The following is a 20476-nucleotide window of genomic DNA, read 5'->3' on the forward strand; positions in this document are numbered from 1 at the left end:
TTTCATATTTGCAACATTTAAAATTCTGTGTATTGAATTATAATTTTCAGGATCAGATTTTATGTTTCCTTTGTTTCTTTTGGGTTCAACATTTGTATCAAGTAAGTCAAAGTTAAAAATTAATTGTCAGGACATATAGGTGAGGTATCGCTGAAAAAACTGGTACCAACATGGCATGGTAAAGATTTTTTACCACTCAAGTTCGAGCCTCTTTATGTTTTCTATTTCTATTTCTTTGGTCTTGGTGTGTTTTTTCGAGTCTTTTTGTGTCTTTTTTTGGTCTTTTTGTGTCTTTTTTGGTCTTTTTGTGTCTTTTTTGGTGATTTTTTAAAAATCTTTGTACGTCTTTTTTTTGTGATTTTACGTCTTTTGCTTTTTTTGGTCATTTTGTGTCTTTTTGGTGTCTTTTTTGGTCTTTTTGTGTCCTTTTTTGGTCTTCTAATGTCCTTTTTGGTCTTTTTGTGTCTTTTTGGTGTCTTTTTTGGTCTTTTTGTGTCCTTTTTTGGTCTTCTTGTGTCTTTTTTGGTCTTTTTGTGTCTTTTTGTGTCTTTTTTGTGTCTTTTTTGGTCTTTAGATTTAGAAGTGTTCGAAAATGTATCTTGTTTTAAGAGTTAATTTCATATTATAAGAGTACAACATGCTTATTTCTAGATTTAATAATCTTAATCTAATAAATCTTGTCAAGTGAAATTATCTGTCCATGCAGCAAGATCATTTCCCTCAGATTTAGTGTTTTTATCTTGATTTTAGAACCACTTTTTTGCAGTGTGGGTTTTGCATGTGCAGCCTGAGCTTGATGTGGCTTTGTCATTGACGTTATTGTGGTCCAAAAACTGCTAAGAGCAACTCATGTGATGTAGTAAAAAGCACGAAAGAGAAGAGGAGGAGATGGTTTAATCCTCTAAACTCTAATCTGTTTAAGGGCATTTGCTCTTTTTACATCTACTCACTGTTGTCTTGTATTTCACTGCGATATGTAAGTCAAATAAGTTAAATTGGAATAAAATTTCATTTATATTTGCAACATTTTCCCAAGTGCCCACAAGAGTCATGAATATAGGAAAAAAATGGGTCTCCACATGTTATACATATTGAACAATTTACAATTTTACAACCTCTTCTGTCCTCTCCTCTCAGCTCTGTGTAAACAGACAGCTATTTGTCTGATTTTCAGTAAATATTTGTCACGTGACCTTTCGTCTCAGCAGAATCAATCGTGGCTTCACAGTGTTGCCGAGGAGCAGAATTGAATGTTTTTGCTAGGATCTAGTTATTCCAAACAGTTTAGTGTTTGGTATTTTTGTTTGTTTTTTGTTTTGTTTCTTTCACTTTTGTCAATTCTTATCAATTCTGCACTTTTTGCACTTTTATGTGAAGCACTTTGGTGTAGCTCAGCCGTCTGTAAATCAAATCAAATCAAATCAAACTTTATTTATATAGCGCTTTTCATACATAAAAATGCAACACAAAGTGCTTTACAAAAAAAAATAAGAATAAAAACAAACAATGCACTATATAAATAAATTTGAATGTCTTAAATGTTAAAGAATAAAGTGATTTTGACAGAAATATCACAATTTTAAGCTTCGTTTTGGTGACTTTTTTCTCACAGAAACATTCGTTCCTTCCATCCGTTCTAGAACCGTCAGAAAGTTAAAATATCAAAGGACAATACCAGTTTTTACAGATTCAAAGCACAAGTTTACAGGGTCAGAGGGTTAAAAAAAATCACATGACTTTTACCCAGGAGGCCGCTGTTTGTGCCCTGTGTGAAACCAAAAGTCTAAGAACTATTGGCTACTCATTTTAAAGACACTAAATAATTTTAGGTTACAAACATTTGTTTTAACCTCAGCCATGATCGTATCCTAACAGTTTGACGCCAAAATGTGTGTTAATCCACTGCCAAAATTTGCAGACAGTGCCGAGCTGTTTAGGAAGTGACAGAACTTTTTTGAATAAAGAAACTATATGTTTGTGAACCAATTTTAAAGACTTACACTGCAAAAAAGCCAACTTGTATTTTTTGGCCTAAAACGTTAAGTTGGTAAAACTTGGAAATATAAATTATTGACATTTAGGGCAATAATGTAAGTTAGCACAACAAAGGAAGCCAGTTGTCTGCTCAAAAACAAGTTGGTGAGTTGTTGTTACTTATATCTTTAAGTTGGGGTTCACAACAAGGGACAATAGTTCTGATAACTCTTATTTCTTTGTTGTGAAATGCGGGAAATGGGTGAAATTCGGTCATTAGCGAAAGCTAGCGGCTAACTGATGCTAGCGGCTAACTGACGCTAGCGGCTAACTGATGCTAGCGGCGCTGCTTGTTACAGCTACAAGAGTAGCCATTAGCGTATCAATGCTAACTCAAAATTGTGGTTGCAACATTAGCTGACATTTCATAGCAGCGCTACAATCGTGCCAATTCAGCACATTGCAGAAGTTAGCAGAAGTAAGGATTAAAAGTTATTACAATGTAAAATTATAAGTTAGTACAACTTACAGTTGAGCTGACAAAAATCTGAATTCAGAGTTGAGAAAACTAAAAAAAAAAAAAATTAAAATATTTAGTTTCATTGTCCAACTTGAAATTTTATCGAAGTTTGTTGCCTTGAAATTTTGAGTTCACCCAACTTTTCTTTTTTTGCAGTGTGTATGCGAAGCAGGAACCAGTGGGCTCGGGCTAAAAGCCACATGGTATTGAGAGATGGTCTTTTCATTGGATTTGTTGACAAATATAAAATAACACCAAGACTTTTGTGTCCAGCTGAAACCCACTAAAATTTGATAGCATTAAATTATTTTTTGTTGCTTGTCAGAAGGGTTATTTTTGTGGACACAGCTACATTGTTGTTCAGCAGTTAAGGCTAAGTACTAATAATCACATTAAAAGCATAAATATCAGTTACAAAGACAGCTGGTACAGCACAGTTAATACGGAATAATTTGCAGCATGTGTAATTTAATTTACAGATGTCACATTTAACTGTCTTCTCACTAAATTGCATTAGTGGTAAATAAATCTGTAAACTGTTTACTGTTTCAGGAAAAAAAACCTTTAAGTTAATGATATTTTTGGGGGAAATACTTTATATTAAGGTACATGTATTCAACATTAATCAGTTGTTTATTAGCATGCAAATTAGTAAAATATTGGCTCTCAATTAGTCATTATTAATTACTAATTACAGTATGACCTGCTAATACATTTGATACCAGATTGTATGACATGTTTATATACACACATACTTGCCAGTGGTTCATTAAATGATATATTTGTGTCTTTTTTTGTGTCATTTTGTGTCTTTTTTGTGTCATTTTGTGTCTTTTTAATAATTTTAATAATTTTAATTATTTCTACCACTGAATGAGAAGGAACCAACGATAGATCAATTTCGTTCAAAGGTGTAACCCATCACTTGTTCGTTGCAGTTTTTATGTGCTATAATATATTAAAGTCTTTTTTTTGTTGGTGTTTTTTTTGTCTTCTTGTGTCTTTTTTTGGTGATTTTTAAAAAATCTTTGTATGTCTTTTTTTGTGATTTTACTGTCTTTTTGTGTCTTTTTTTGGTCTTTTTGTGTCTTTTTTGTGTCTTTTTTTGGTCTTTTTGTGTCTTTTTTGTGTCTGTGTCTTTTTTGTATCTTTTTTGGTCTTTCGATTTAGAAGTGTTAGATAATTTATATTGTTTAAGAGTTAATTTCTTATTTTAAGTGTTCAACATGCTTATGTCTAGATTTGACAATCTTAATTTAAGAAATCTTGTCAATTATCTGTCCATGCATAAAGATCATTTCCCTCAGATTTAGTGTTCTATCTTGTTTTTAGACACACCTTTTTTGCAGAGTGGATCAAAGTCCTGTGTTTATTTTTGACCCAAATCTTTGTTGAATCTAGTTCTAAAGTTTCTCTTGTTCCTTTCATGGTCTTTCATGGTCTTAAGTGAGTTATTTTTGGTAATTTTATGTCTTTTTGTGTCTTTTTTTGGGTAATTTTATGTCTTTTTGTGTCTTTTTTGGTCTTTTTGTGTCTTTTTTTGGTCTTTTTGTGTCTATTTTGTGTCTTTTTGTGTCTTTTTTTGGTCTTTTGTGTCTTTTTAAGTGTTTTTGTGTCTTTTTTGGTCTTTTTGTGTCTTTTTGTGTCTTTTTTTGTCTTTTTGTGTCTTTTTGAGTCTTTTTGTGTCTTTTTTGGTCTTTTAGTGTCTTTTTTGTGTCTTTTTTTGGTCTTTTTGTGTCTTTTTTGTGTCTGTGTCTTTTTTGTGTCTTTTTTGGTCTTTCGATTTAGAAGTGTTAGATAATTTATCTTGTTTAAGAGTTAATTTCTTATTTTAAGTGTTCAACATGCTTATGTCTAGATTTAACAATCTTAATTTAAGAAATCTTGTCAAGAGAAATTATCTGTCCATGCAGCAAGATCATTTCCCTCAGATTTACTGTTTTATCTTGTTTTTAGACACACCTTTTTTGCAGAGTAGATCAAAGTCCTGTGTTTATTTTTGACCCAAATCTTTGTTGAATCTAGTTCTAAAGTTTCTCTTGTTCCTTTCATGGTCTTTCATGGTCTTAAGTGAGTTATTTTTGGTAATTTTATGTCTTTTTGTGTCTTTTTTGGTCTTTTTGTGTCTTTTTTTGATCTTTTTGTGTCTATTTTGTGTCTTTTTGTGTCTTTTTTTGGTCTTTTTGTGTCTTTTTAAGTATTTCTGTGTCTTTTTTTGGTCTTTTTGTGTCTTTTTTTGTCTTTTTGTGTCTTTTTGTGTCTTTTTGAGTCTTTTTGTGTCTTTTTTTGGTCTTTTTGTGTCTTTTTTGGTCTTTTTCGTGTCTTTTTGTGTCTTTTTTGTATTTTTTTTGTATCTTTTTTGTATCTTTTTTGTATCTTTTTTGGTCTTTAGATTTAGAAGTGTTAGATAATTTATATTGTTTAAGAGTTAATTTCTTATTTTAAGCGTTCAACATGCTTATGTCTAGATTTAACAATCTTAATTTAAGAAATCTTGTCAAGAGAAATTATCTGTCCATGCATAAAGATCATTTCCCTCAGATTTAGTGTTTTATCTTGTTTTTAGACTAAACACCTTTTTTGCAGAGTGGATCAAAGTCCTGTGTTTATTTCTGACCCGTCTATCTGCCCAAATCTTTGTTGTAAACTTTGTTGAATCAAGCTGTAAAGTTTGTCTTGTTACTTTCATGGTCTTTCATGGTCTTAACCCTCTGGAGTCCATGTATTTATTGAAAATACACATGTTTTATTTATTTATTTATTTATTTATTTATTTATGATATAGACAAGCTGAGAAAGCCAGTTAAAGTTCAATCATTGGAGCTTTCACAGTGTGACATTTATGTTTCTAGACCATTTTTAAAATGTGAATTTTCTTTCTACAATGAAAACTATTATTATTTTTAATTTACATGCAAATAGACTGTTTTGTAGTTTTATTATTTATTATTTTTTCTGCTGTTTTTGTGTGTAGAAATGGTAAAAAAATAAAAATAAAAATAAAAAATGGGACATTTCCATAGAAACCTGTGTCTTTTGTTTGTATTTTGGGTTCCTGGCAGCTTTATACTTTGTTAATTAAAATAAAATGAAAAATCTGACTGATAGCCAAGTTTGTGTGGAGAAAAAGGAGCCATGCATGTGATGTAAGGACAGACTGAAAGATGCTAAACAGAGACAGAAATTAATGCATAGGAAGTTGACAAATTTGAACCAAAATCTCCTGGACTTCAGAGGGTTAAGTGAGTGGTAAACTAACCTGAAAGAGCGCCACCACCAGGTCGGCCACACAAAGGTTAAACATGAAGACGTGCATGGGCGCGTTGTGCTTCCTCCTCCTCAGCAGAACCCACAGCACGAAGCTGTTCCCCAGCGTGGTCAGAGCCAGAATCACGCCCAGCACGGCGATCTCTGCGCGGGCCAGCCCCGGGTCCCTGGCCCTGGGCGCGGGCAGCGTGTGGGGCGTGGTGGTGGATCCATTCTCGGGGAAGATCCCGAAGAAGGATCCCCCGCTGTGAGAGCTGTTAAGGGCGTTCAGTTCAGAGACAAACAGAGACGAGGAGGAGGAGGAGAAGTTGCTCCTTCCCGCGGTGACCAGAGAGGAGAAGGCTAACCCATCCCAGTCCGTTTCCACACTGATGCTTTCCATTCCTGAAAGAGACAAACACAAGCTCTTGGTTCTGGTTTGTGTACAACAGGGGTCTCAAATTCAAATTACCTGGGGGCTGCTAGAGGCAGTATCAAAATGATCAATAAAAGACACAAAATTACTATTAAAAAAATACACAAAATGACAGAATAATAATAATAAATTACTTTAAAAAGTGAAAAATGAACAAAAAAAGACACAAAATTACAAACAAAAAAAAATACATAAAATGACAGAAAATAAATAAATAAATAACTTAAAAAAGACACAAAATGACCAAAAATGACACAAAATTAAAAAAAGACAGAATGACTGAAAACACTAAATTACTAAAAAAGAAACAAAATGACCAAAAATTACACAAAATTAAAAAAAGACAGAATGACTGAAAACACTAAATTACTAAAAAAAGAAACAAAATGACAAATAAAGACACAAAATGACCCAAAAAATGCACAGAATTACCAAAAAAGACACCAAAATATTTTAAAAGGACACAAAATGACAGAAAAAAGACACAAAATGACAGAAAAAAAAACTAAATTACTTAAAAAAGAAACAAAATGACCAAAAAAGACACATAATTACCAAAAAAGACATACAATCATTTAAAAAAGACACAGAATTACTTAAAAAAGACACAAAATGACCCAAAAAAGACACAAAATTACTAAAAAAAAGACACAAAATTATTTTAAAAAGACACAAAATGACAGAAAAAAACCTAAATTACTTAAAAAAAGAAACAAAATGACCCAAAAAAGACACAAAATTATTTTTAAAAAAGACACAAAATTACCAAAAAAGACACAGAATTATTTAAAAAAGACACAAAAAGCCCCATGGTGTAGATGATGCCCTGGAGCAAACCAGTGTAGGATCATGAGACCGTCTACACTACGATTGTAAAAGGCCAGACGTTATCAACAAACAAACAATTTACTTTACTCCACTTTTCCTCCAGTAGTTTCTAAATGTGTCAGCTGAGTATTTATTGTCCGATATTGAGAATCCAAACCAGAACAAGGGGGTCTTTTTATTAAAAACAAAACACATGACCAATGCGGGAGGTGCATGATTAGTTTTTGTGCAAACACCATAAATAGCTTCTGTTATGCAATGTGACTGACAGTAATGAAAGCCAGAGACGGGACCAGTCAAGCAGCCATGTGAATATTGTTGTGTTTTTGGTGCTGTCTCCAATTTTTTAATAAGTCTTCAGTGTGTTCAAGTCCTTCACAGCTGCCAGTTCTGTTTGACGCAAGTCCAGAATGGTTTATTTTCTTTTTCATATTTTCTCAAGGTTGATTTGACAGCTTTCCCCTCTATCCCACCATCTTATTCCTTCACCTCCGCTCTCATAATCGCTCTCATCCCATGCTTATCCCCATACATTCCTGCTCTCCCCTGTTTTTGTTCCCCCTCCGCCTCTCATACTCTCTTTCATCATCTTTCTTCTCTCCTCCACCGTCCGTCACGATCTCAATAAACTTTACGTTTATTTTTCTATGCTTATAAATAAATGGCCTCAAAACAACAGAAAGTTGGAGTAGGAATGAGATGACAATTTAAGAAACAAAGTCGTGGGATGCTCGTGGAAGTCAAATAAACTGCACGTAGTAGAAAGTCTGGGAGGCAGAAAAATAAAGGGAGATGAAAGATGAGTGACAGATGGCAAAATAACAACAAATTAGTGGAAAGAGGACGATAAGATAAGGAGAGAGGAGGTGTTAAAATATATTTCTTAACCCTTTGATGCACAACATGGGTCTAAAGTGACCCGACAGAGTTTTTATGTTCTATATCTTTGCAATAAATTATTTTCATCATTCAGTATTACAGGTTTTCCTCAAACAGTTTTTGATCATAATACATTCAAAGTTTGTGTTTTCCTTTATTCATTTTTGAATAAAATCCCTTTTTGTGTCACTACTCTTCTAATGCACAACATGGGTCAAAAATAACCCATATCCATTTTTTAGCTAAGTAGCTTACTAAGCTAACTACTTAGATAACTTCTTGGCTAAGTATCAAGTAGCTTGCTAAGCTAAATACTTAGCTAACTGCTTGGCCAAGTAGCTTGCTAAGCTACGCTTCTAATGCACAACATGAGTCAAAAATGACCCATATCCATTTTTTAGCTAAGTAGCTTACTGAGCTAACACTTAGCTAACTTCTAGTGAGTATTTAGCTAAGTAGCTTGCTAAGCTTAATACTTAGCTAACTTCTTGGCTAAGTAGTGAGCTTAGCAAGCTACCTAGCCAAGAAGTTAGCTATGTAATAATACAAAAACTTTTTTCTTCATAAAGTATGAGAGGCAAAATGATGAAATAATGATCTTTTGTTATCAAAAACAAGATATTTAAAGAATACTTGGAATATTCAATCATAAAATAAGTTGATATCAAAAGATAGCTAGAGCACAGAAACACACAGCAGCATTAAATAACATTGGGAATGAATGGGGGTCTTGTTGACCCATGTTGTGCATTAGAAGGGGGGTCAATATGTTGTGCGTCAAAGGGTTAAGAGAGTGTGGATTGACGTATTATTCTGACTAATGTGCAAGGAGTGCTTATGTACACAGATGTGAACAATGAAGGCTATAATGTAGGTGCTTGGAATTTTTCCACGTCTAAAAATAGGAGGGAAGCTTTAGTCGTAGTATTGTGTAATTGAGAATGACTAACAAGACATTACAAGGCTGTTCTCACCACTCGGCTGAGGCCTAATGGCCAATTTGCGCGTAATAGCACACTCACCTCTGAGTGTGTGAGATAACACGCTGGAACTTATTGCCAAGGGCTACAAGCTGGTTTTTGCCAGAGGAATGTATTCAGATGAACAGCTGGACCTCTCTGGACCTCTTAGAATCTAAAAGGAACCATTTCTCTAAAGTCACACAACTCTTTGGTTTGAGTCGACCCTCTGCTGCCACAACAACACGGTTTTAACCCTGAAGTTTGTAGATTTAGTCAGTTATTGAAACCTTTTTCATTCTGCCTGTATAAACCACTTAAAAAACTGTTTACCAGGCCATTTTGGTATCTTTTTTTTCAGCACAACCTCACCTATAAGGGTGTTTTTACTACATCCCAATACCTGGAATGAGGAGGGTCTCACACGCCGAAACGCCGCTGATTTGAATACGAGCCGTTTCTGGTGTTATTGGAGACTTTTGGAGACTTGTTCTTACTCTTGAGAGTAAGAAGGAGTCGAATCGACACAGTCCTCCTGCAGCAGTCTCTCCCATCTGCAGTCACAGAGCCGGAGGGGATGTTAACCCCTTAGCGTTCAGTTTGCTAATTGCTAATAGGCTAACAGTTAGCTCTGTAGCAGTACAGTGTGTATGTGCTGCTGCTGCAGGAGGTGTTGCACCGGACACTCTGTGCACAGTTTGCGATGCCGGTTAATTCACGATCACTATGTTTATGATCAGCGGAGACGCTGTGCATAATTAGCCAAAAAAATCAAAGAACATGATTCTCACATAAGCACCAGTTTCCTCCAGATGAGCAAGTGCACGATGAAGCCTGTAGAGCACTGGTTCCCAACCTTTTTCTTGAGGGACCCACATTTTTACAATTGTAAACTTTGGCAACCCCCCATTGTCCATTGCTTCTATGAATCCGAAGTCAATGTGACTTTTATGGTACCACCTCTTTTTCTTTTTGAGATATTCAGCATTTTCGTCTCCCTGACGCTTTGACATTTTTCCATTAGCTCTGTGTTTCTGTTGCTAGGTGAGGTTACTGCTAGGTGAGGTTGCCGCGATAACCTCACCTAGAGGTATCTAGGTGAGGTTATCGCTAGGTGAGATTATCGCTAGGTGAGGTTACTGCTAGGTGAGGTTACTGCTAGGTGAGGTTACCACTAGGTGAGGTTACCACTAGGTGAGGATACCACTAGGTGAGGTTACCGCTAGGTAAGGTTACCACTAGGTGAGGTTACCGCTAGGTGAGGTTACCGCTAGGTGATGTTACCGCTAGGTGAGGACACCACTAGGTGAGGTTCCCGCTAGGCGAGGTTACCGTTAGGTGATGTTACCGCTAGGTGAGGTTACCGCTAGGTGAGGTTACCACTAGGTGAGGTCACCGCTAGGTGAGGTTACAGCTAGGTGAGGTTACAGCTAGGTGAGGTTACTGCGAGGTGAGGTTACCGCTAGGTGAGGTTACCGCTAGGTGAGGTTACTGCCAGGTGAGGTCAACATTAGGTGAGGTTACCGTTAGGTGAGGTTACCACTAGGTGAGGTTACCGTTAGGTGAGGTTACTGCTAGGTGAGGTTACCGCTAGGTGAGGTTACTGCTAGGTGAGGTTACCGCTAGGTGAGGTTACTGCTAGGTGAGGTTACCACTAGGTGAGGTTACCACTAGGTGATGTTACCGCTAGGTGAGATTACAGCTAGGTGAGGTTACCGCTAGGTGATGTTACAGCTAGGTGAGGTTACCGCTAGGTGAGGTTACTGCTAGGTGAGGTTACCACTAGGTGAGGTTACCACTAGGTGATGTTACCGCTAGGTGAGATTACAGCTAGGTGAGGTTACCGCTAGGTGAGGTTACAGCTAGGTGAGGTTACAGCTAGGTGAGGTTACTGCTAGGTGAGGTTACCGCTAGGTAAGGTTACCGCTAGGTGAGGTTACAGCTAGGTTAGGTTACCGCTAGGCGAGGTTACCGCTAGGTGAAGTTACCTGTGTATACTGCAGGAGGGATGTTACACATGTCCTTATTCTGGCGATATAGCCTTTATTTTTAAACTTTTCTATCGTGATTTTTCTATCTAAATAAATGAATAAACGTTAAATGTAGCCCTTTTAGTAGTTTAACTTTTTAGTAGTTTGTCCTCTACATCACCGATGTAGAGGACAGCTTCGTTCACTCTGATGTGTTGTTTGTATGCAAACTGCAGGGAGTCGAGTTGGTCCTTGACTTCAGCTCCCAGTAGGCGTAGAATCAGCTGCTCCAAGGACTTCATGATGTGAGAAGTGAGGACTACTGGTCTGTAGTCATTAAGTTCAGCTGGACATTTTATTTTTGGTACCGGCACAACACAGGAAATTTTCCACAGTGCTGGCACTCGCCCTAACTGTAGACTGAGGTTGAATTTGTTGTAATAAGTAATATAATAATAATATAAGAGGTAAAATGAGGAGAACATCTAGTTCTATATTTTGATACTAAATATATTTGACCTTATCTCTACCAAGTATAGTTCTTCTTTGTCTATCATCATTAAACAAAAACTAGCATGGAGTTTTCAAGCCAGTACTTAAGAGTTTTTTAGATCGGAGACTTCAGAAGGTTAAATGGTTTTTCGTATCCTACCTAAATATTAGCCGGGTCCAAAGGTCCTTTGGATCAAAGATACTAATACTCCTTCTTATTATCTGTTTATTATTTTTCCCTTTTTGAAGTTTTTTTAATTAAAGGTTTAGACAACGAGGCCTTTTTTCATGAAGGAATCTCCTGGCCTCGACCTGAGGAGCCTTGTGCCCCGCTCTGTAATTACAGCATAATTCATGAGAGGATTCTTTGTGCTGCTGCAGTCTTTATACCCTCTATATAATCTCATTGTGTATATTTGAACATGTGACTAATTTCTGATGTGAATCCCCCTTTTCAAGCCTGTGAAGATAAGGTGTAATGACTGAGGTCTATACATTACTGCACATTGTTACAGTAAAGCTAAACTAATATCCGCTAATTGTGTTCAATTAAATGAAATGAAAGGATTAATAACAGGTAGGAAAACAGGTAGAAACCCTCTGGAGTCCACGGAAGCACCGGAGCAACACTTCTTTATGACGTTGCAACGTAAAAAAACGAAGCAGCATGGAGCCTGATGTCAGCTTTTTAGAAGTTTCCATGTCCAATTTAGTGCATCAACTCTTTTTCAGCAAAGGTAAAAAAAACACCTCGATCAAATGTAAGTTTTTGCAGAGGTTTTTCAAATTTTGCAGTTTTCATTCAGGATTTTTAATGCAATATTTTGTCTTGAATGTTTTTTTGGTATGATTTTCGTCAATTTTTTTGTGTTTTTCATGTGTTTTTTTGTCTTTTTTTGTAAAAACAAAAAAAAAAAAAGATGTTTTCGGTGTGTTTTGAGTTGGTTTTTATGTGGGTTTTTTGTAAAAAAAAAACAAAAAAAAGAAGAAAAAAAGTGATTTATGTGTGTTTTTGTAATTTTGTGTGTGTTTTTGTGTGTTTTTAAGTGTGTTTTTTGTAATTTTTGGTGTGTTTTATGTGTTTTTTGTCTTTTTTTGGGTGTTTTGTAAAAGAAAAAAAAAGATGTGTTTTTGGTGTGTTTTGAGTTGGTTTTAATGTGGGGCTTTTTGTAAAAAAAAAAGTGATTTATGTGTGTTTTTGGAATTTTGTGTGTCTTTTTGTGTGTTTATGTGTTTTGCGTATGTTTTTAAGTGTTTTTTAGTGTGTTTTTTTTCATTTTTTGTGTGTGTTTTTTTAATTTTGTGTGTGTTTTTTGTGTTTTTTTGTGTTGAAAATGTTGATCCAGTGAATGATGAATGATACCAACATGGCATGGTGAACACTTATTAAGTCGTTTATACAGGCAGAATGAAAAGAAGTCAAAAACCGACAAAACCTGAAGTCTTATCCTGCCTTGGACCAGCCTCTAGTTATGCCGCTATAGGCCCAATGTGTCGGGGGACACGGTACACCGGGCCCCTCTTCTCTTCTTTCTCTCTGATGTCCCAATAAGACATGACACAAGCTTGTATTTTCCCAGAGTACTCCACTTTTCTTTGTTCTCTCTTCCACAGGGTGTGGAGCTGTGGTCCTGCTGGTCTCACTGCTGTGGATCTTGTTGGGCCCCAGATGGGAACGCTCCTCTCCTGGTCCACTCTACTCACCAACACTGCTATTACTAATGGAGGCGCTTCATCACCTGCTGCTGTCTCCTCCCACAACTCCTGCTCCTCTCTATCCTCCCTCCCTCTCCCCCTTCATCCTCTATCTACTCCAGGGGTCTCAAACTCAAACTACCTGGGGGCCGCTGGAGGCAGTATCAAAATGACTAAAAAAAGACACAAAATTACTATAAAAAAATACATGAAATGACAAAAAAAGACACAAAAGTACTAAAAAAAGACACAAAATGACCAAAAAAGACACACAATTACAAAAAAGACACAAAATGACAAAAAAAAGACACAAAATGACAAAAAAAGACACAAAATGACAGAAAAAATACTGTCACTTTACTGTGTTACTTTAAAAAGACACAAAATGACCAAAAAAGACACAGTGACCAAAAAAAAGACACAAAATTACAAAAAAGATACAAAATGACAGAAAAATAATAATAAATTACTTTAAAAATACACAAAATGACCAAAAAAATACACAAAATGACTAAAAAAAGACACAAAATGACAAAAAAAAAGACACAAAATGAATAAAAAAAGACACAAAATGACCAAAAAAAAAACACAAAATGGCTGAAAAAACAATAAATTACTTTTAAAAAGACACAAAATGACAAACAAACAAAAACACAATTACCAAAAAAGACGGAAACGGACATAATACCTCAAGATTTCAGAGGGTTAAAAGGGTTTTTTGAGTAGTTTTTCCCTGTTAAAATGGTTTTTTGAGGCGTTTTTCCCTGTTAAAAGGGTTTTTTGAGGCGTTTTTCCCTGTTAAAATGTTTTTTTGAGGCGTTTTTCCCTGTTAAAAGGGTTTTTTGAGGAGTTTTTCCCTGTTAAAATGTTTTTTTGAGGCGTTTTTCCACGGCCGATGTGAGGGTCTAAGGACAGAGGGTGCTGTTCCATGTCCAGTCTGTAAAACCCTTTGAGGCAAATCTGTGATTTGTGATTTTGTGCTTTATAAATAAATTGACTTGACTTGACTTAAGACATGTGGGGAAATGTGTGCTCGTACATTCTGAGAAGGCCTCTAGCTGTTTTCATGAACTCCTGAAGGACACAAAGTATTTTCTCCAAATATGCTCATGTCTCATTTGCATGGCTCCAAGAAATCAAGATGGATTGTCTTCAGATTGCTCAACTACAGGAGACCCACGCATTGCTACAAAAATTTTCTGGCACCGAAATGTGGAAATTCCAAGAAATTCCTTAAACTGAGGCTTCGTCGAGAGGGTAAATATATGTAATGTAGTCTTTCAGATATCCTGTAGTCTCTGGAAGTGGTTCTACTTTGCTCTTTCCTTAATAACAAAAGTGCAGCGCCGCCTTCCAAACTGTCCGATCGACTTAATGTAAAGCACAAATTATTCCATCTCTGTCTGCTCTGAGTAGTTAGAGCAGCACAGTGGCTTCCTGTCTTTACTTTCAGGCTTTCACTGTGATTAATGATGGAGTCACTGCCTCTCTTGGTTTCCTCTCCAGAGGCAAACGGGCATGCAACCATCCATTTTCATGTTCTCCCTCCATCCTTTAGCTCTTTCCCCGCACACGGCACTAGAGCCTCGGGGAAGACACAAGCAGGTAATTAAAGTGGGAAACATTATAGCGAACAAGCATTCACATCTTTCAACATCTCACTCCTCTTTTTCTCTCTGTTCACACATGTTTCGGTCATTCCTTTTGACAAACGACATCATGTTTAAACTATGTCGACATCCAAACACTGTGTTGGTGTTAAAAGCTTCATAAACCGTCCGGAAGTATTTTAAAGTGTCTTAAAGATAAACACACTTTGTTGATGTTTTGTCAAAATGGCAAATGTGAAAAACGTTCAAAAAAATCTACTCTACACTTAAAAAATAGAAAATGGAGTTGTTTTTTGTTTGTTTTTGTTTTTTTACAATGTAGGCTTAGAGCAGGGGTCTCAAACTCAAATTACCTGGGGGCTGCTGGAGGTATCAAAATGACCAAAAAAAGACACAAAATGACAAAAAAAGACACAGAATTACCAAAAATGACACAAAATTTTTTTTTTTTAAAAAGACACAAAATGACTGAAGAACACTAAATTACTTAAAAAAGAAACAAAATGACCAAAAAGACACAGAATTACCAAAAAAGACACAAAATTATAAAAAAAAGACACAAAATGACCGAAAAAGAGACACAAATCTACTAAAAAAGACACAAAATGATTTAAAAAAAGACACAGAATTACCAAAAAAGACATAATTATTAAAAAAAGACACAAAATTATTAAAAAAGACACACAATTATTAAAAAAAGACACAAATTTATTTTAAAAAGACACAAAATTACCAAAAAGAGTAATTAAAGGGACCTTCCACACACAACACGGTAAAGTGCCATTCATATAAAACTCACATTAAACTTTCATATCAAGGTGGGGGCCACAAAATATCGTCACGAGGGCCACAATTGGCCCGTGGACCGCAAGTTTACGACCCCTGGCTGAGGATACTTTGGTCATAAATCTGATGTGATATAAACATATATAATGCCCATGTGAATTGGACTCATAGATAAATTTGTGGCTGGTTTTAGGCAACTCAAACTATTCTTAACAACACTTTTTTAGCTACAAAAAGCAGCTGTTTACCCCTCTGGGCCCACTCTCATTTATTACCCTTCAGACCCTTCGGGCTGAAAATGTCCAAAAAAAACGCTATAAAAACTTTACATATTAATATTTTTATCTGTTTTCTATGCATAAACCTAGATCAGCAGCTCCTGTGTCTGGTGAGGTAAAATAACTGATTTAGTTAAAAAGGTCCGGTGGCTTTAAAGATGGCAGAGATATAACAGCTGTGGGATAATCTGACGGCAAGCGAACGCAGTGAAAATATTCTAAATATACTGTGTACACTTAACTTAACTTTTTATGTGGCTAAAACATGGGTCTCAAACTCGCGGCCCGCGGGCCAATTGCGGCCCTCGTGACGATATTTTGTGGCCCCCACCTTGATATGAAAGTTTAATGTGAGTTTTATATGAATGGCACTTTACCGTGTTGTGTGTGGAAGGTCCCTTTAATTACTTTTTTGGTAATTTTGTGTCTTTTTTAAATCATTTTGTGTCTTTTTTGGGTCATTTTGTGTCTTTTTTGGTAATTCTGTGTATTTTTGGTTATTTTGTGTCTTTTTAAAGTAATTTAGTGGGGGTTTTTTAGTCATTTTGTGACTTTTTGGTCATTTTGTGTCTTTTTTTTAATAATGTTGTGTCTTTTTTGGTAATTCTGTGTATTTTTGGTCATTTTGTGTCTTTTTTAAGTAATTTAGTGTGTTTTTTTTAGTCATTTTGTGACTTTTTGGTCATTTTATGTCTTTTTTTAAATAATGTTGTGTCTTTTTTGATAATTTTGGGTATTTTTGGTCATTTCGTGTCTTTTTTAAGTAATTTAGTGTTTTTTCAGTCATTTTGTGTCTTTTTTTAGTCATTTTGTGTCTTTCTTTTGGTAATTTTGTTACTTTTTTTTGGTCATTTTGATGGGGGGAAAATGCATGATGGGTAAAAAAAAGCTAAAAGAATCTAGTTGTAGTCTTGTAAATAGTTTCCCTGCAAGATTGACAGTCTGTCTAAAATCTCAGTGTGAGACTAAAAACCTAATGTAGGTAGCATTATGTGAGTTTAAAGACACTGACAGTGTGATATTGAGTGTCTAAAAGCTCATTTAACTGCTGTTCTAATTCTGTTCGAATTCTAATTCACACACAAATACACTTTTATAACATGTTCATTTTTGTTTTTAATTGTTTTTGTTATTGTCATTATAACTTCTTGATGTTATACATGTGTTTTTTCTATTATCAGTTCATTACTTTCTAATAACTATGACATTTTAGGTGGAGGCTTTAAATAACCCCATCTGGTTTTCTGCCTATCCCTGCACTTTATATTATATGTTATCTTTGTCATTTTATGTAATTCTAACTGTGCAAATAAAATAAACCTAAAAAAAAAAAAGGTTGAACCTGCTTGGAGGAGCCAGTGAGTCACTCAGATGAAATGTTGGCATCAGTAGCAGACAAACAGGTGCATGAACCCAAACATAATGAAGCATCCGTCTCTCTGTGTGCATGTCACCACCTTGATTTGTTCCCTTTGACCAAATTCGACCCGATGTGATTAATGAGGAGCTCTCTGTCCTCATTAGCAGCCCAGTGTACACTCAAACAACCTGTTGCTAATCCTGCACACCTCCTCCTGCCCTCTTCATTTGCTCTTCTTCCTCCTTTTTGTTTCATTCCCTTCACCTGTTGTTGTTTCTCTCTTTCATATTCACCTCCCACTTCATTTCTATGCACCATCTGCTGTCATTAAGGATCAAAACTGCAGAGGAAACTGTTTCGCTTATGCTTATTATTTCTGTTTGATTTCAATTATCCTCCTCATGAATGGACAGTGACAGCAGGAAACAGGATTTAAATGGCCCGATCTGCATGGAAGCCGACTGAAAATAAACACATGAATGGAGCTTTAGATGGCACCGTGTGATAGAGTTTATCTTTGGTATTCTTTGCTGCTTTTCTCACTGTGGCCTTAGATCGCACCGTGTGTCTTTTTTTGGTCATTTTGTGTCTTTTTTTGGTCATTTTGATGGGGGGAAAATTACGGAGCCCCCCAGGGGACACGGGGGGAAAAAAAAGATGGGTGAAAAAAAAAAAAAAATGATGGGTGAAAAAAAAAATGATGGGTGAAAAAAAAAAAAATGATGGGTGAAAAAAAAAAAAGATGGGTGAAAAAAAAAAAGGACGGACTTTTGCGAGATCCTGAGATACTTTTGCGAGATCCCGAGATAGTTTTGCGAGATCCCGAGATAGTTTTGCGAGATCCCGAGATACTTTTGCGAGATCCCGAGATACTGACGAAAGAAGAGGAGCAATGGAGGAGCGATATTCGCCTATTTTCCGGCCTTCTAACTGGAATAGCGTCACGAAAACCGCACCAATTTCCCCCAGGATGGTTTTATTTTGTACAGAAAACTAAGACTGACATTTCACAGGCTTGATCAACTCCCCAAAATCAGCGAGTCTGGCGAAAGATTAAAGTAACCGGGCCGAATATATGTCCTAGTGCCCAACGGCAGCCAGAGTGCTTAGGGACCGTCGCAAAAGTGCAACGTCTTTCTTTTCTATTTTTAATAACTCACTGGAAATTCATCTAATAAACACCAAACGACTTCTGATGTGTTCATGAACTCACTGTGGACTTCCCACACCCTTTATTTTCAATACACACCTTTTCAATTCCTTTTATTCAGTGTGTACAATATTTAAGCCTTTTATTTTGTAATAGCTCTCTTGTTTTTATAGATATCAACACCAAACCACTTCTGATGTGTTCATGAATTCATTGTGGATTCCCCACATCCTTTATTGTCATTAAAAACTTTCAATTTTTTTAAAAGGCATAAGTAATCAGTATATATAATTATTTCATATCTTAGGCTTTTATTTTGTAATAGCTCACTTGATTTTATAGATATCAACACTAAACCACTTCTGATGTGTCATATCTCGGGATCTCGCAAAAGTATCTTAGGATCTCGCAAAAGTCTTTTTTTTTCACCCATCATTTTTTTTTCACCCATCATTTTTTTTTTCACCCATCATTTTTTTTTTTTTCACCCATCTTTTTTTTTCCCCCGTGTCCCCTGGGGGGCTCCGTAGAAAATGCATGATGGGAAAAAAAGCTAAAAGAATCTAGTTGTAGTCTTGTAAATAGTTTCCCTGCAAGATTGACAGTCTGTCTAAAATCTCAGTCTGAGACTAAAAACTCTAAACACTTGTCTTTAGGTGTGAACTGGTAGTTCTCCGGGAGTCTTTTCCAAATCTTTTCTGATTCTTCTGGTGTAGGGAGCATTCTTTGCTGCTTTTCTCACTGCAGCCTTAGATCGGACCGTGTGTCTTTTTTTGGTCATTTTGTGTCTTTTTTTTATCATTTTGTGTCTTTTTTGGGTCATTTTGTGTCTTTTTTTAAATAATGTTGTGTCTTTTTTGGTAATTTTGTTTCTTTTTTAAGCAATTTAGTGTTTTTTCAGTCATTTAGTGTCTTTTTTTAATAATGTTGTGTCTTTTTTGGGTCATTTTGTGTCTTTTTCTATAATGTTGAGTCTTTTTTGGTAATTCTGTGTATTTTTGGGTCATTTTGTAATTTTGTGTCTTTTTTAAGTAATTTAGTATTTTTTGCAGTCATTCTGTGTCTTTTTTGTAATTTTGTGTCTTTTTTGGGTCATTTGTGTCTTTTTTTAAATAATGTTGTGTCTTTTTTGGTAATTCTGTGTATTCTTTGGTAATTTTGTTTCTTTTTTAAGTAATTTAGTGTTTTTTCAGTAATTTTGTGTCTTTTTTTAATAATGTTGTGTCTTTTTTGGTAATTCTGTGTATTCTTTGGTAATTTTGTTTCTTTTTTAAGTAATTTAGTGTTTTTTCAGTAATTTTGTGTCTTTTTTTAATAATGTTGTGTCTTTTTTGGTAATTCCGTGTATTTTTGGGTCATTTTGTCATTTTGTGTCTTTTTTAGGTAATTTAGTATTTTTTTCAGTCATTCTGCATCTTTTTTGTAATTTTGTGTCTTTTTTGGGTCATTTGTGTCTTTTTTTTTAATAATGTTGTCTATTTTTTGGTAATTCTGTGTATTTTCTTGTCATTTTGTGTCTTTTTTGTCATTTTGTGTCGTTTTTAAGTAATTTAGTTTTTTTCTGTCATTATGTGTTTTTTTTGGGGTCATTTTGTGTCTTTTTTGGTCATTTTGTGTCTTTTCTAAGTAATTTAGTTTCTTTCTGTCATTTTGTTTATTTTTTGGGTCATTTTGTGTCTTTTTTTAAAAATGTGTCTTTTTTTGGTAATTCTGTGTCTTTTTTGGTCATTTTGTGTCTTTTAAGTAATTAAGTTTTTTCTGTCATTTTGATTCTTTGTTGGTCATTATGTGTCTTTTTTTGCTAATTCTAATTTCAATTAACCTCCTCATGAATGGACAGTGACAGCAGGAAACAGGATTTAAATGGCCCGATCTGCATGGAAGCCGACTGAAAATAAACACATGAATGGAGCTTTAGATGGCACCGTGTGATAGAGTTCAACCTTGGTATTCTTTGCTGCTGCTTTTCTAACTGTGGCCGGAGATTTTTATTTACATACTGATCAATAGATTTGTACACAATAAAGGTCTGGATGAGTCATGTGGTGCCACTCGCTCGGCTGTGCAGCAATTAATCTGCACGACAAAGCAGATATGGCCACGCTTTCTCCTTAAAGTCCCACATATCGCTAAATTAGATCCCCATCGGCACTCCAACATGCAGCATATATTCTCCATTTGAATGAGTCGATTCAATGCAAGATGGACAGTGTATATATATATATTCATGCATTTCAATTTGTGCAGGCACCTGCTGTACTCATTAATTCACCGCTCTGTATCTATAATTTAT

General features: G+C 35.4%; 1 protein-coding gene across 3 annotated transcripts in view; it reads right to left on the reverse strand.

The window, feature by feature from the left end:
- The window catches only part of LOC131971267 (vasopressin V2 receptor-like), a 44777-nt gene that overhangs the window by 15923 nt on the left and 8378 nt on the right, over positions 1 to 20476 (reverse strand). For all 3 annotated transcript variants that reach the window (XM_059332621.1, XM_059332619.1, XM_059332620.1), the window contains exon 3: positions 5754 to 6145. In XM_059332621.1, the coding sequence (XP_059188604.1) occupies positions 5754 to 6143 (390 nt within the window). In that variant the 5' untranslated portion in view covers positions 6144 to 6145. The remainder of the gene's footprint in view (positions 1 to 5753; positions 6146 to 20476) is intronic.

This window comes from Centropristis striata, chromosome 5 (assembly GCF_030273125.1).
Source record: "Centropristis striata isolate RG_2023a ecotype Rhode Island chromosome 5, C.striata_1.0, whole genome shotgun sequence".
In the NCBI taxonomy this organism is placed as follows: domain Eukaryota; kingdom Metazoa; phylum Chordata; class Actinopteri; order Perciformes; family Serranidae; genus Centropristis; species Centropristis striata.